The sequence below is a fragment of the Lampetra fluviatilis genome, chromosome 26 (assembly GCF_964198595.1).
Source record: "Lampetra fluviatilis chromosome 26, kcLamFluv1.1, whole genome shotgun sequence".
Taxonomy (NCBI): domain Eukaryota; kingdom Metazoa; phylum Chordata; class Hyperoartia; order Petromyzontiformes; family Petromyzontidae; genus Lampetra; species Lampetra fluviatilis.
The window spans coordinates 4,888,071-4,904,501 of NC_136300.1; the positions used below are offsets into that span (position 1 = coordinate 4,888,071).

The 16,431-nt window shown below is 50.0% G+C and overlaps 1 protein-coding gene across 4 annotated transcripts in view; it reads left to right on the plus strand.

The window, feature by feature from the left end:
- NETO2 (neuropilin and tolloid like 2) overlaps positions 1 to 15,715 on the plus strand; it is a 37,897-nt gene extending 22,182 nt beyond the window's left edge. For all 4 annotated transcript variants that reach the window (XM_078868567.1, XM_078868564.1, XM_078868566.1 and 1 more), the window contains 7 exons: positions 1,163 to 1,300; positions 2,730 to 2,978; positions 4,380 to 4,415; positions 6,685 to 6,812; positions 8,183 to 8,411; positions 8,983 to 9,096; positions 9,873 to 15,715. In XM_078868567.1, the coding sequence (XP_078724693.1) occupies positions 1,163 to 1,300; positions 2,730 to 2,978; positions 4,380 to 4,415; positions 6,685 to 6,812; positions 8,183 to 8,411; positions 8,983 to 9,096; positions 9,873 to 10,972 (1,994 nt within the window). In that variant the 3' untranslated portion in view covers positions 10,973 to 15,715. The remainder of the gene's footprint in view (positions 1 to 1,162; positions 1,301 to 2,729; positions 2,979 to 4,379; positions 4,416 to 6,684; positions 6,813 to 8,182; positions 8,412 to 8,982; positions 9,097 to 9,872) is intronic.
- The last annotated feature ends 716 nt before the right edge of the window (positions 15,716 to 16,431 follow it).

Sequence of the window (16,431 nt, forward strand, 5' to 3'; positions counted from 1 at the left end):
AACGCCTTCATAATCATCCAGAATAATGCCGCTAGACAAATTTTCAATCCACCATAAATCATCCCACATCACGCAAACTCACAAAAACAAACCTTACACTGGCTACTAATTAAATAGAGGATACAGTACACGTAAAAATCATCCTGTGAAGATACAAAGCAATCCAAAACCGAGCTCCAACTCACAGTAGAACCCTCATACGGATTAAGTAAAGCTACAGATCACTTCGCGCTCCTCAGCGCAAACAACCACTCCTCTCCAACCACCAACAACCAAACACACAGCCCATGCGGTTGGACAGAACATTTTCATTGGTAGCGCCAACACCTCTGGGACAACCTCTCCGAAGCGTTCCGCACACTCGACTCCATCGCTTCAAGTCGAGTTACAACTCAAAGCTCATCTCTGTAACGCTTGCGTACGAAGACCGCCACTGCATCGCGCGCTTTCGGATGCGCTTCCGCGGCCGTCTGGAACGTTCTTCCGATATTTGGAAGCCACCCGAGCGCTGTGCACTTTTAAATCTAGACTGCAGACGAATTTCTTTAGAACTGCGTTCTGGGTTTAGTTTGTTGTCCTTCCCCCGCACCTCCGATTATACGCGGTTGGCTACGTACAGTGCTAAAGAAGTTCAACATACATACAATAGCACACAACCACAACCTGATTTCGATTTAAAGCTTTCGTGACTGCAGGGATTCATCTTCTTGGTTCTTTCGGTAAAGTCACGTAGAAGGGAAATAATAAAATATATTATATTATTATATTATTTTATTATGTTTTATTTTTATGATTTTATTATTTCCCTTCTACGTGACTTTACCGAAAGAACCAAGAAGATGAACCACAACTTGATTTAACTTTATTTGTCGTCCTGTGGCCGCCGCTGCCTATCACTCACGTCATTAATCCATTCAAATGAAGTTATAAACAGCAATGAACAGTAAAACGAACAAAATCTAACCGTATACAGAATTGTTTTTTTTTCCGTTTCAGGATGTGTTGATGTTACGGCGGCGCATTGGGTTGGCACATTTGTGCCGGAAAGGCGTGGGCACGCGGTTTTTTTTTTCCCGTGCCCAGCACCGCCACGGATTCCGGACGTTATAGTCGGCGCTGCTCTCTCGCTCTCTCTCTCTCTGCCCGTGGTGCTTCTGTGCAGAGAGCCAGATCGCTCCGACGAGGGAGGAAACGGCACGCTGCGGGGTGTGGACGGACAGCAAGTGGGGGGGGACTTTCACCTCGCCCAAGTACCCGGAGCCTTACCCGCCCAACCAGGACTGCATCTACATCCTGGAAGGTGCTCCGAGGAGGAGGATGCTCGTGCACGTGCAGGCGATGTTGTGATTGTGATTGGCTCTCACGAGTATCGAACAATGCTCTCGAGAGCTGTGCTGAAGAGAGGCTATGCCCGTATGTCCTGTGTGTGTGTGTTGAGCTTTTTTCGCACCGTACGTAGCCAGACGTGCTAATCGGAGGCGCTGTCTGTATGTTGAACTTTTTTCGCGCCGTACGTAGCCAGACGTGCTAATCGGAGGTGCGTGGGAAGGACTAAACGCTGCCCTGTCGCACATGGCGATCCAATTCTAGGACACCCCACTGATTTCCAATGACCCTCTGCTCTAATGCTGTTTGGAGTATTGCGAATGCGACGGCTCCGTCGCTCACACGGGAGAGCGTTAGATGATTTCATCGGTGAATTGAGGCTGGTGGGAGACATACAGAGGCTCTGATATCAAATGTTGTATTCTCTATCATTATCCATACATGGACTACCCTGTATGTATGTTTTCTGTTAGTCACTGTTCGTAGGCGCTGTAGGTGGTCAACTGACTGGCGTGGTGTAGTGTGGTCAAACAACCATCACGACTAACAGTGCATTGGGCAGTGTTTATCCAGCAATTAACTGGCAAAGGGCTGTAATTTAATACATATTATAACAACTTGATTAGTGATTTTCATTTTGTCATGACATCGATCTGTGTTAGATATTTAGCAACATACACACACACCCGTGTGCTGTGCAGCATTGCACGTGCAAAGTGTCGCGGCCTTATCCAGACCACCAGCTCAAAAGAAGCTCACCCGTGTGGCCAGTTTGTCGTTTGGAACCACCGCCTCCAAAGAGTTGCGACAGTGTGATCATCCCAAACAAAGCCACGTTTTTCGCAATTTCTCAAATCGCTGAAATTACCAAATGGCCACACATTCAGTTCCTTTGAGGTGGCGTTCTGGATAAGGCCGAAGCGCCTCCGCGCATGCAAAAGCGCGCGCCTCTCCGCGGTTGCTCAACATATTCGTGTTTCAGCCCTTGAAGCGTCATTTTTTCCCGTGCCCCGTAGAGTATTCTCGTCACTCACAGAGTCGTATTATTGATCCGCGTTGTTATCACCGTCGTCGTTAATACCGTTTCATCCATTCATCACGCACAGTCCGCGAAGGACCGTTGCGCCAAACGTGCGACCTCTTCGCGTGAGCCGCTATCGCTGCCGTACGCCGGTGTCTCGAGTCGTTTGTTTTATCCACGTGTCACATGGGGGGGGGGACCACGTGGGGAGCGGCGCCATCCCGCCCAGGTTCGCGGTCCGCTTCGAAACGTCGACCGCCCACCGAAGCGCGCAACTTTCTGGAGCTTGCGCGTCGAGACGGGCGGGAGTGTCCAACAAAAAAGTGACAGCCGTCTGATACCGCTGCCGCTCTGCCGCTCTGCCGTTCCGCTCTCCGCTCAGCGCCGGCGCGGCAACGGATCGAGCTGAGCTTCTCGGCGCCGTACTCGCTGGAGCCGTCGTGGGACTGCAAGTTCGACCACATCGAGGTGCGCGACGGCCCCTTCGGCTTCTCGCCCCTCATCGGACGCTTCTGCGGCCACGTGCTTCCCCGGCCCGTCAACTCCACGGGGCGATTCATGTGGGTCAAGTTCTTCGCCGACAGCGAGCTGGAGGCGCTGGGCTTCCGCGCGCGGTTCACGTTCATACCAGGTGTGCGCACGTCCTCGGTACAAAGCAAAAAACAACTCTCGCGGACAAAGAATCCCCCCACGTGGCTTTCAACGGACTGCTGGGGGGCGAGTGCCGTTAACAGGGAGTGCCGAGAAGGCCCTCACCTGCATGCGAAGAGATGAGTGGCCAACACCACGCGCGGCCGCCTTTGACTCCACAGCGCTGATGTTCACACACCGCATCAGGGGCACAGTTAAGGCCGAGTCAAGCTAGGGGAGGCTCAGGACCGGCTCAGTTTTTTGTCGCCGATGTTGGCTGTGAGCGAGATCGAACTTGGGTGGCCGGGTTTGGAGCGCAGTGCGCTAGTCGCTGTGCTGCCACTTCTCAACACCACAAAGACATACACACGCACACGTACATGGACACACACACACAGCTGGTTCAGTGTTAATTGGGTTACTTTGTAGGTGGTGGGAATGAGGGACCCAAGATGCAAATACACAGATGGAGAGAGACAGGAACAATGCACAGAGAGACACGGAGCGAGACAGACACACAGAGCAATGGACACACATACAGTGACACACAGTGTGAGACTTACACATACAGGGCCACAGAGAAATATACAGACACGAGAGACATGGGAAGAGATAGACATGCTGAGAGAGATAGACACACGAAGAGACATGGAGGCACAAAGACACGCAGAGATTCAGAGAGACACGGAGAGACATAGAGGAAAAGATCCAGACACAATGACAGAAATGGATACTCCTTGGGCATGTACGTGTGTTGAACTTCTTTCGCACTGCACGTAGCCAACTGTGCTAAACTGCGTTGATAATATGGAACAAACAAACACATTCTGTACAAGGATCTCCCATTCAATGAGAGTGTGTATGCCTATTAAGTCCAGCACGGCGCACAAGACGGAGAAATTGCGTTGCCACGGGCACCAGCGCTGCCTTTGTGCCCCCGATCCTTGTTTTATGCTGAGTCGATCTTGGGGTAGGCTCAGAAGAGATTCAAAGAGAAAGCGCCACTGTTGTTGTGCGTGCCTGGTTTTTGAAAGCGTGGCTTCGACGATCAAAGCAACAACGGCGCTCACCGAACTACGGGACCACAACTCACCATACGTAATGTCACCCTTCCACGAGACGTTAAATGATGAAAACAGTGCATGAATATTAATGAGCCTTTGCCTAATTAAACACAGAACATTGGCTTTAATTGATCAATTTATAACGATGCACCAACCCTGGGCTCTTGCAAGTACCCAGTCATCCCTCGGAAACTGCTCGCCTTGGCTTTCAATTTGGCCCCATCTCTTGGAGGACGATGCAAGCAAATCGCTTACACGACGCAAGTCAAATAAACATCACGGCCGAATTCCATGTTCTCATCCCGTGCTCTTTACTTCCTGTGCCCTGATTTGTGCAGATCCAGACTTTAAGACGCTGGGCAGCCCGATGCCAGGTAAGGGGCCACGTGTGGTGCCTCATATGACATTAACTGTGGTTCATCAGCATCATCATCAACCATGTTCTATACTCTTAGGTTTTTTCGGTAAAGTCACGTGGGTAAAATTTTTAAATTAAAATTCATTAAAGTAAAATAAAAATAAAATAAAAAATTACGACGTTTCGGAGGCAACACAAGCCTCCGTCTTCAGGTGGAACCGTCACAGCACGATTGCTGTTTCAAGTGAGAGAAATTCCAAGAAAACAGTCCTTGTATATATACTGGTTGAGGGTGGGAGGAGCCAAGGTAGGCCCTGGATAATATTATTATTATTGTGAGGTTCGGTGCGGCTGAAGCCGCTGCTAGGAATGAGCCTTTGTTGTGTAGACTGGTTGAACTGGGAGGTTCCAAGAGTTGTTAAGATGCGGCTGATGTAAAGGTGCGGCTGCTGTGAATGGGACTGAGCCTTTGTTATGTAGATGAAACATCATGTTCTATACACTGCTGGATGAAGGTCTCCCCACGCTGTTTTGGTGATACGACCAAACCGCACCCCGACCCGTCAGTCTGAGCACTCAGCCAGCACTGCTGAGGCCCTGGGTTCGAATCCAGGCAGTCGCCCATTCACTGAATCGTATTCTCAAGTGCAGCGAGTTCATGGCCCCTGCACAAAGTTACCAATGGCTGTTACAGAAAGCCCAAGAAATTAGCTTTCAAATAAATTTGGCCTGCAGAGAGTGTGTGCGTGTGTGTTTTGACTGCCAACAAGACAATCTCGTAGCAGAGTGTGCGGGAAAGTGTCGACACCCCCCCCCCCCTTGCGGTATTAAAGGATAAACGGAGGCCACTTGATGGATTTCTGGGGAGAAGTCCAACTGCAGCCAATCCTCTGTACCGCTTTGCGAGAGTGCCAACTGTTTCCCTCCCCCCCCATTAAATTCTTCAATAAGGCAAGCCAGCTTAAACAATGACTCTTTCTTTGTGTTCTTCTTGGTGACAGTAAATATACATATATGTCTGTGCTATATTCCTAATTACCAGGGGCGGTTTCTTCATTAGGGCGATTGGGCGACGCACCACCAACGTCATTTAACCACAGAGTCACTCTAGCCGTCACTGTGCCTCTGGATATAGTCCAATCAGCGTCATGCTACGTTCTGTGGAGTACCGCCTCTTTTTGGGCGATTTCCCTCCGGCTGAGAATCGCCCAGAGTGTTCCCATAGACCAGGGGTCGGCAACCAAAACAACAAGAAGAGCCATTTCTTTCCAATTCGGTACAAAATTCAGTATTTCAAGAGCCGCAATGCATCTGAGTACATACTGTACATACGTACATATCGTCAAGAAGCAGCCCGTAAAGAGCCGCATGCGGCTCCGGAGCCGCAGGTTGCCGACCCCTGCCATAGACTAACATTCAAAGATGTTTTTTTTCGAATGGGGACGCTGCAATGCATTCTCTATGGCTTCCAGGAGGGCTCGCCCTAACGTGCTTACGTCATCATACGTGCTTACGTCATCATACGTAAGCACGTTTCATCCAACAATATAATTTGTCGCCACCTAGTGGAATCTTTAATAAAAGAAACTTGAGTGGTTTGTTTTAATAGTGAGTATAGAAACAAACAAGATTATTGTAACAGTCACTTTATTTTTCATTAATATTAAAGAAGTGAAGTTGCCTTTACATGCTTAAGCTGTTAATTTATCCATTGCATGGGTGGACCTTATCCTTATCAATCATCCAGACATTTGCCCCCCCTGAGAGATTTTGCAGGAGCCGCCACTGCTAATTACCCTGTTATTCTTTGCATGAATAGAGCAGGCTGCTGGAGGTAGTAGGCTGTGTGTACGCGTGTGGTCCTTGCCACCCACCCCCTCGTGTGCCGTGCCGGCCTTCATAGGCGCTCACTAACAGCACTCGTCCCAACAGTCTGTTAAGGCTATATGGGGGATCTTTGTCTTTGTACGTGAGTACCTACACAGCTGTGCCAACTTTGCACAGTGGGGAGCAGAGGCACTCCAACCTACCAAGCATCTAAGTTAGAACACCTGAGTCTGTCTCGTAACCTCCCGCCAGCGTGCCTTCGACATTTCACGTGGCCACAAAGTGCACCGAGCCTGGTACAATCACTGTGGTGGTGACGTATGCATGCATGCATGTTGAACTTCTTTCGCACCCTACGTAGACATCCGTGCTATTCGGAGGTGACGTGACTGTCAACCAGCGGTGAACGGCGGCCACAGTTGTTGTTGTTATTGTTGTTATTGTTGCGCCCTACACAGACTGCGAGTTCGAGATGAGCGGTACGGAGGGCGTGGTTCGTTCGAGTCAGATTGAGCACGAGAGGAAGGCTCAGGCCAACGAGGCGGTCGACTGCATTTGGAAGATCCGAGCCCCCCCTCCCGCAAAGGTGACCCCCACCCCCAGCCTCCACCCCCCCGCCAATCCAATATCCCAGAATTCACTATTTCTCCCACTTGTGGTAGTCTAATATCGTGAATAGTGGAACATCCTTTCAGGACGCTTCACAGTTGCTTATTCAGAGTGTACCCACGTGGGGACAATGTGACGTAATTTTGTTATTTTTAAACACCGTGTGTCTACTTACGCTTTGCTGTGCACTCGGGCAACGGTACATTGATTAAACATGAAGTGAGTTAGAAAAATCGGTTAACGTTAGATCAAGCAATGTCCGCCCGACACAGATTCAGTTAATAAGGTCCCTTTAGATCTGATAATTCAGTGCTTCCTAACCGGTGGTCCGCAAGGATGTTGTGATACGAGCAACTGTTGCCCATCCTAGGATGCTATTTTCACAAAACACCAGATTCATCACCGCCAATTGCACAAATATTTAGCTTAGTGAATAAAAAAACCGATTTGATTGTTTTATGGTGTTTAAATTTAAATTTTACAGAGCTTTTAGAATACTTCTAGTTTTGACTCTGAAAAGTATTTTGTTGGTGCACGCCTTTTTATTTTTTGAGGTTTGGCAGTCGCGCGGGTGCCGAAAGATTGTGAACCACTGTGATAAATCAAGTCGGGTCAGATTAAGTAAATCAGGTCAGATTCATTGAGACCAGGCCACGGGAGGTCAGATAAACACTGGGTCAGGTATCCGTCAAGGATGGCCGGATTAGAGACGTCAAGGTCTCGCTTCTAAGTAGGTTTGAAAAAACGTTCAATTTTAGATCGAGCAATGTCAGGTCAGGTCAGACTAAGTAAATCAGGTCAGCTCACATGAAGTAGATTACGTAAATCGATGTAAATCAAGTCAGGTCACGTAAGATTGGGTCAGGTTTCCATAAAGGAAGGTTCCATTTGCGACGTCAAGACCTCGCCAACCCTGAGGCATGGCCTTGTTTAAAGCGGGGCATACAAGAACCCGAGCGGGCATGGCATAGTTAAACAAACTTGAGACAAATACCCTGCACAGAATGAGTAATGGCATCATCTGTTTTTGTCCATTCTGCACGTTGCTCGAGCAGACGATGGGTGTTTGCCGAGCTGGCGATCTTCAAAGGAAAACCTCTCACTTGTTCAGTAGTGTGCCAACATTGACCAGAGTAAAATAATAATAATAACTTAAAAGAGGGCCCCCTGAGCAGTGAGCCGGGCGAGGAATGGGCACTCCAGCCCAGCCGACGTTACGGGGGCTGACGATTATTGCCCCCCACCGCCCGCCCCCCCAAACCACTCCCCCACATTCACTCAGCACTCCTCGGCACTCAGGCTGCGACCTCAATCCGCCCCCCCACCCCCACCCCCACCACCCCTCAGATATACCTGCGCTTCCTCGACTACCAGATGGAGCACTCCAACGAGTGCAACCGCAACTTCGTGGCCGTGTACGACGGCAGCAGCGCCATCGAGAACCTGCGAGCGCAGTTCTGCAGCACGGTGGCCAGCGACCTGATGCTGCGCTCCGGAGTGGGGGTCGTGCGGCTCTGGGCCGACAACTGCAGCCGACTCAGCCGGTTCCGCATGCTCTACACGTCCTTCCTCGACCGTGCGTTGCCCGACGACGCGACCGGCGCATGGCACGCGCGCACGTGCACGCGCACGCATGACACGCACACGCCTGACACGCGCGCGCGCGTGCGTAACGCTGAGAGACGGTTTAACACGTAGGCTTTTTACGCGAGCAATATCGTCCCCGATACAGGTTCTTTTTTATTGAGGCGGCCTTCTTTATGGCCTCGTCTCACCAGTGTTAGAAAATGCCAAAAGGCGAATAATGCATCTATTATCAGAGCGTGTTTGTTTGCATGTTTGCCAAAAGTATGTGTGGTTAATGGAGACTTGATGTTCTTGCAAAATGAATCTATTTCGTGTTTGAAACACCTGCTGTTTTATTGCCAGAAAGGGTTACAACCTTTTCTTATTTTTATCATTGGTGTTGGGCGTGAGCGGGAATCGAACTCGGGTCGTCGGGTTCGTAGCGCAGCGCGCTAACCGCTGCGCCACCGCTCTCCGTGATGTTTGACCTTCGCCCCTTGTCGGACGTTCACGTTGACACTCGCGCCGCTCGCCGTCGGCCCCCCCCCCCATCTCTCTCTCCGTGCGTGTGTGCGGCGCAGCGCCCTGCGACCGCAACTCCTTCTTCTGCCACAGCAACATGTGCATCAACAGCTCGCTGGTGTGCAATGGCGTGCAGAACTGCGCCTACCCGTGGGACGAGAACCACTGCAAGGGTATGTGGAACGTGGGAGCGGCTAAAGCGTGCTGGCAGAGGCTTTGCATTTGGTATCCTTTATAAAATATGCACAGGATGTACATGAGATAACTCTTTTGATTAATTCGTTTTCCAATGTTTGTCTGTTTATATGTTTGCCTGCCTGTCTGCTGGTTTATCTGTATGTATGTGTAGTGTAGCACGAGTCGGAGACGAGGTAGTTGCAGGAGGCACCTTCTTTTATTGTAACACCTTTCCGGGGTCGCCTCCTTGCTTGCTCACGTTGCCGTACAGCCCGGCCTAGACACAACCCTAACCGCGTTGCACCGTCGGCGTCGACCGAGACAGCCAACCACTGTCCGGCCGCGCAATGATCGGTCGAAGGCGGCAGCGACGACGAGACGAGTCCACTCCCAGAACCGGCAGCCCGGAGCTCTTGCTCCCCGCTCCTTTTATTCTACTCGGTGTGGCCTGGCTCCACCTTAGCCGCGTCTCCCTTCTCGAACTCACTAGCGGGTTTCAGGGACTTCCCCACGAGGTCTACCGTGACCCTTGCCCCAGTTCCTCCGCCCTGCCGGCACACCCGTGCATTTGCTCGACGGCGTGTGCGCGAACTGTCCACTGCTGGACAGCAGTCGGCGCTATGTCACTACATATGTCTGTTTGCCTGTCTGCTTGCCTGCTTGACTGCCTGCTAACCTGTTTGGATGCCTGCCTGTCTGCCTGCCTGCCTGTCTGCCCGCCTGCCTGCCTGTCTTATTCCCCCATCCGGCTGGCCGTTTCCTCGCCCACCAGAGCGGAAGAAGCCGAGCTTCTGGCAGCACATCACCAAGACCAACGGCACCATGATCGGCATGTCCACGGCGCTGGTGCTGGTGCTGCTCGCCCTCTCCGTCTACGTGCAGCTCACGCAGCCGCGCAAGAAGCTCACGGCGAGGCGCGTGTCGTCGAGCGTGCGGGACACGTCGTGCGCCTCCCCGACGGCCGGCGCCGCCGCGTCCCCCTCCATCGCCGCCACCGCCACGTACGACCCCTTCCCGCTCGGCGACAAGGAGACCTACGTGGACCTGTCGGACCTCCCCGACGACTTCCAGCCGCTGTCGGGCATGCGCCGCTCCTCTTCGACGGCGCTGTCGCGGTGCGTGCGCGAGCACCACTGCGGAGGGCTGGCGACGTCGACGCTGCCGCACAGGCCGGCCGCGCGGGAGCGCGAGAGGGAGCGAGAAAGGGAGCGGGGCGAGAGGGAGCGGGAGAGGGAGCGGGAGAGGGAGCGGGGGGAGAGGGAGCCGCGTGAGCTGAGGGAACGGGACCGGGACAGGGAGGGCCGGGGAAACCCGCCGTGCGCTATAGTGCCATCCGATCACCCGCTGCTGCCGCCGCCGCTGCCTCACACGCAGCCGCAGCAGCACCACCACCACGTCAACAGCCTGCAGAGCTTGCACAGCTTGCAGGGAGTGCCCGGGCAGGGCCTGACAGTGACCGCTCAGCAGAGCGCTGCCAGCCTGCTGGGAGCCAGTGCTCACTCGCCACAGCAGACACTGCAGCAGCAACAACAGCAGCAGCAGCATCAGCTACAACAGCAGCAGCATCATCACCAGCCACAGCATCACCCGCAGCAACATCACCACCATCTCCACCAGCACCTGCACCTGCAAACGTCCACGCTGCCACCACCGCTGCCCGCGCCCAAGCGGAGCTTCTACACGTTCAAGCCGAGCCCCGGACACGAGGGAGCGGGCACGATCGTCGAGAAGGCGGCCGCGGCGGCCGGGGCGGCTACGCCGACGACGGCGGCGACGACCCCGGCCAAGGCCGTCGCGGAGGCGGCGTGCGAGGGATGCGTGCCGCAGGAGCGAACGCGCACGTTGCAGAGGTCTGTGTCCGTGGAGGTGTGACCCCCGGGTCCGGCGCGGAAGCAGACAGAGACCCCCGTGTTCCCTGTCGTCATCTACAAGTCCACGGAAAACTCTTTTTTTTTTTGCACGTTTCAGGAATGGGGATGAAATTGGAATCCCCGGTGGGCCCGCCGGGACGACGATGCGCAACGGCAGTGCCACAGCGCGGGGGATGTGTATGCCGGTTAGAACTTCCTCCACGGGACCCTGCAATGTAATTCCGAATTTCTCTTTCGCTCCGTGACGTTTTGAGATGACGGCGAGTAATGCGGTGCCGTTCGAGTGGTGCTCACGGACCGCGCGGTGAGAAGTGACGAACGCCCATGAACGCCGGAGCCTTCTTCTGGGGGTTGGTCTTTGTGTTGTTGTTGTTGTTGTTGGAGCCTTGCACAAGGTCTTAGCATGATGTGACTGCGGCTTAGAGGGTGTCATTGTCGATGCTGGAGCAATTAAATTAAAACAACAACAACAACAAATGTGAACCTAAACCCATTGTTTTTGTCCTCTCAATACTGTCGTATTTTTTGATGAATGACGAGCGTTTTGCTTTTTTTTCACATCAAGTGCACCCACTTCCCAACATTCTCACACGCACCTTGAATTAACAGGGCATCGAGCTTCATTTTTTTCTTTTTTCCCGGTACCAGTGGGGGCGACCAGACGCCTCTGTCTGCTGCATCGGCATTTTGCCCTCTCGCCGCCATGTGATCATGAACGAGCGTCAGAGACAACAGAGAGCAAAAGAAAATTCAGTGTGAGAATTGGGGTTGGGGGGGGGTGCTGGAGGATGAGGGATGGCAATCAAGAGAGTTACATGAAAACTGTGAGTTAATCTATTCGAGAAATGTACACAAACAGATGATCTCAACGATGAAAACGCAGTGGGAAGTCTCAGCCAGCAGCTGCTGTACATTTGCTCTCTGTTCCAATGCGTTTGGACAAGGGGTGTGTGCCAAGACTTCACAGAAACAACTCGACATGTGGACACTGTTGTGACATTCGAATCGCCGAGCCGGCTTATATTATTGGTTCACGCCGTACTGTTACAGGGTAAAGCTGTGGTCAACGAAGCGTCTGTATTTGTGAAGCTGAGTATGCGAGGTTATACAAACGAAAATGGTTGTGGGTGTGGTTCGGTTTCTCTCTTCCCGTTGAACACATTTTCTCCGTGTAAAATTCACATCGATCGTGTGCACTGAAGATATCTATCTAAATGAGGTCAAAAGGCACCCACCTGAATTGTCAGTTTCTCGTGCAGACTCATTGATATAACGCTGAGAATATGCACTAATGGACACTTGTTGCTCACGCTGTCCGAGTGTTGCTGATGACCATATTCAGGGTTTTCAAATTCAGATCATGGTGGTCTCAAATCTGGCCCTCATTTTCATCAGGGGGTCAGTTAGTGCGGCGGGTAATGGGACGTGCAAGCAGCATTGACCAAACACGGTCAATCTCACTGCGTCAACCACTCTGCCAGCACGGCCAATTTCAAATTGGACGGGATGCGTTGCACACAAGTGGCTGGTTGAAATGCGAGTGGCGTCCAAACGCACAAGGCCGAGTGGGCGGTTTGCATGGCCCTTGGTTCAAAGGATGAAATGGGGGGCCCTGGCCAATTCACCTCCCTCTTCCTGGCCTTGTGCCTGCCCCCTCCTCTGCCTCCCCAGCCAATGGGGCCCAAGTGCGGTCGCACTGCTCCTGCTCTCGACAGCTGCGCCACTGATTTTGAGCTATTCATTCCGGCTATTGAGTATTTTAATTCCGGCTGAAATTCGATGTCTAATTGGAGATGGTGCGATCCTGTTTGTGTGGCTCTGTTCCTTCACTCATTTTCAGAGGGTGGGGGGGGGGGGAGCCACTTTCGCCGATAAGACTTCGTGAGTGTGAGGGCCGTCTCACGGCGCTGTAGGTGGGTGCTTTCACGTTTGTGTGTTGCCGAGGGAGCCGCACGTCAGGGGCCGCACTAAAGGCCATCATCAGGGGCCGTCAGTGGCCCGCGTGCTGCTGTAGCTTCACCTCTCCCTGGCTGCACCAGAGTCCTTGTGCAATTTTACGCACCGATGCAATTGCTAATGTACGAACGATTTGAACGCGTAGCCATAAAATGTAGTTTAACATTGGGTGAATGTTGGATTTACCACAGCGACGGCGCCTACCTAGCAAATGCGTTGCATTTGTCAAATCTAAATTCTGTGCACCTGGCTGGATGAAGAATGAGCGGACAGGTGGCTCTGCGTTGACATTAAGCCATTCAAAATATCACTCGGAAAAAAAAGCGTGAGAACCAGACTTGGGTAAATATTCAATGTAAATCAATTTTTTGGCATGCCCTGAATCATCCCAAGGACATTGTGCTGCTGTGTGTGTGTGATGTATAAGGTTTTCTTTATTGCCGTCAAATCACGTGGGTCTTTGAGTGTCAGATAAAAAAAAATCAAGAATTCACATTCAAACCCAGGGTACAATAAATTGGCTGCAACTCTGGCAAGAAGTAAATAAATCAGAGCAGAAAAACTGTCTCCCTACCCCAGATGAAATGCGCACATCTCCCCTTGTTTGCTTACATCGTTGTACTGTGTTTTTTTTTGTTTTACAAAAAGTTGAGTGTTGAAGGGGTTATTTTCTCTCTCGCTAATGTTTAACAATTTGTAATTGTAATTGCATTTTTGACCAATTATATCTTCGACCACTAAATGATGACTCCACGTGACTGCAATTGCAGTTGGGGTTGGGAATTGCTGGTGTAATTGTCAATTAGTGTTAAGTGCTGCGGCAATTCTAAACCAGACCTAAACAGCAGTGGCAGCAGCAGCACCCGATGCAACGGCCCTTCTGCTCCCAACTCCCCCCCCCCCACATCCAGAATTGGAGCTGATTTTCTCCTGCCAGTGTGCTTTCACATCGGCAATTACACACGATGCCCTTACGGCAACTTGCAAAGAAAGCCACGTTCAATGAGTTGTGCAGGAGTGAAAACAACAACAAGAAAGTGACACTTTAAAATACATATATTATCGGTGGAAGGAATGAGCACAGAGCTTAGGGCAAGGATTTGAAGTTGAGGATTGCAAGACATTAAACTGTGGGTTAAAGGCCGAGCCACCATCGTTGTAATCATCATATTTCAGTATGAGGTTTCTAAGCACCAACACGGCACCTGTTTCACGTTTGAGTTGATTTATTTCTAAACAACTAAAATGGTATACATATGAGTAATGAGCTTCTTGAATAAAAGAAAACACGTGCAATAATTGTCTGCCAGCTGTCGCACTTGTTAGAAACTGAATTTTTTTCTGGGAAAACAAATAAAATTGCCAAGAGTCTCGCGATCAACAACCCGAGGGTATTAACCGATGATGAAAGCGAGCTCTTAGCGTTGCACATAACTGTTAGTGCGACAAAAAAGTCAAGCTATTTTGCGCTAGCTCAAGCTAAAACTCAATAATTTTTGTGACGAAAACTTTGTACAGGGACTCCTCTACTTACGAACGAGTTAGGTTCCAGAGGTCTGTTCGTAAGTCGATTTGTTCGTAAGTCCAACTTTACTCCTGTCGATTCCAAACACGTTGTACGGCATGTACACTAAACACGGGGAATGGCTTTAAAGGTTGTATAATCTCCTGTAGATGCAGATGCCACTGGTTCTTCACGTTCTGCAGATGCAGATGCCACCACCGCCATCTATTGCGCAGTGGTTAAACTTACGATCTCGGTCCGGACAGGCAACTGGACACACGAACAGGTTTGTTCGTATCTCTGAAAGTTCGTAAGTCGAGTGTTCGTAAGTAGAGGAGTCCCTGCGCATTAACTAAATACAGTCGATCAACTTTGAATGTAAATTGGCTATGAAATATATATTTAGGCGCTTTACAGCACACTGCTTAATTGTTCTAACGTGCGCACCTGAAACATGATTGTATAGCATTACGAAGTTACACTATGGTTCTTTCGGCAAAGTCACGTAGAAAGAAAACAGAATAAAATAAATAATAGATCACGACGTTTCGATTGCAACACAAGCAACCGTCATCAGGTGAGAACTGCAAATAAATGCAAGCTCGGAGAGAGACATACAGAGAGAGATACCCAGAGAGAGAGACAAACAACAACACAGAGAGAGAGAGAGACACACGCACAGAGAGGAGAGACACATAGAGAGACACACAGAGAGATACACAGAGAAACAACGCCTCTGTGACGAGGTATTATATAGATCCCAGAGGAGGAGGGAGGGGGGAGAAGTGGCTGCAGTAACAGGAGAGATCGGCGTAGAGTAAAGAATAACTCCTGGCAGTCACGAAAGCTTCAAATCAAGATTCAAAAGTTCTCATACGAACAACTTACGGAGCGCATATGAATTGCAATTCTTTCAACTATTTTTTTGCTCTCCACTTTTATTTCAACGCAAATAAATTATCTGCAATACATTTTAGAAACGTGGACAAGTTTGAGATAAAGTCACGTAGAAGGGAAGTAATAAAATAATAAAAATAAAACATAATAAAATAAAATAATTCTCACGACGTTTCGGCTACAACGCAAGCAGCCGTCTTCAGGTGAAGAATGAGACACTGCCAAGCTAGGAGCTTATATATAAGCTGGGTTGGAGGTGGAAGAAGAGCGCCTTAACAAAAAGAATGATCTCAAAGTTATATGGAAACCCTCCCCGTAGAGGCGGTTAAATTTCGATTTAAAGCTTTCGTGACTGCAGGGATTCATCTTCTTGGTTCTTTCGGTAAAGTCACGTAGAAGGGAAGACTTTACCGAAAGAACCAAGAAGATGAATCCCTGCAGTCACGAAAGCTTTAAATCGAAAAATTAAAGTTTGATATACATTGTGACGACATTTGCACGCCTATTTTGCTGGCGTTCAATCGGGGTTCGTGTTGATTGCTGGTGACAAATTGCGTCGAAATATTTAGTCGTCATTCGCCTCGATTTGTCCACACTATTGCAGACCACGCAGTGAATAAAACACCGTGCAAAGAGAACACAGTGGCGGTATCACGGCGGCAAAAACACGAGTGCTTTATTCAGTGTTGCAGAAACACTGCCCAAAAAAAACCATGCTTTTGTTATCGAAAATTTTATATCAATAAATAAATACTTTTTTTAGACACGGTAGAGTGTATAGCCTGTGTTTTCTACGGTAATATTTTGCAGATTTCACAGTTCACACAAATTTGTTTATTTCACGTAAGCCTCCCAAAAGTCGACACGATGTTTTTTATTCACTCACAAATATGCTCATGGCTTTTAAATACACTTTCCATATCGTGAGCATGTCTAGAGGTAACGCGTTATGAGTATGTATGAATGAATTCATGTTATCATGACAATGGTTTCAATGTTGCTGAAACTTTACAAGGCAGTGGGTGGACCGATTATCAATAGTACTACAGTATAGCTGCTTAATTCTGGAGGTGTGTTTCATTCTATAGCCCATCTTAATTTTT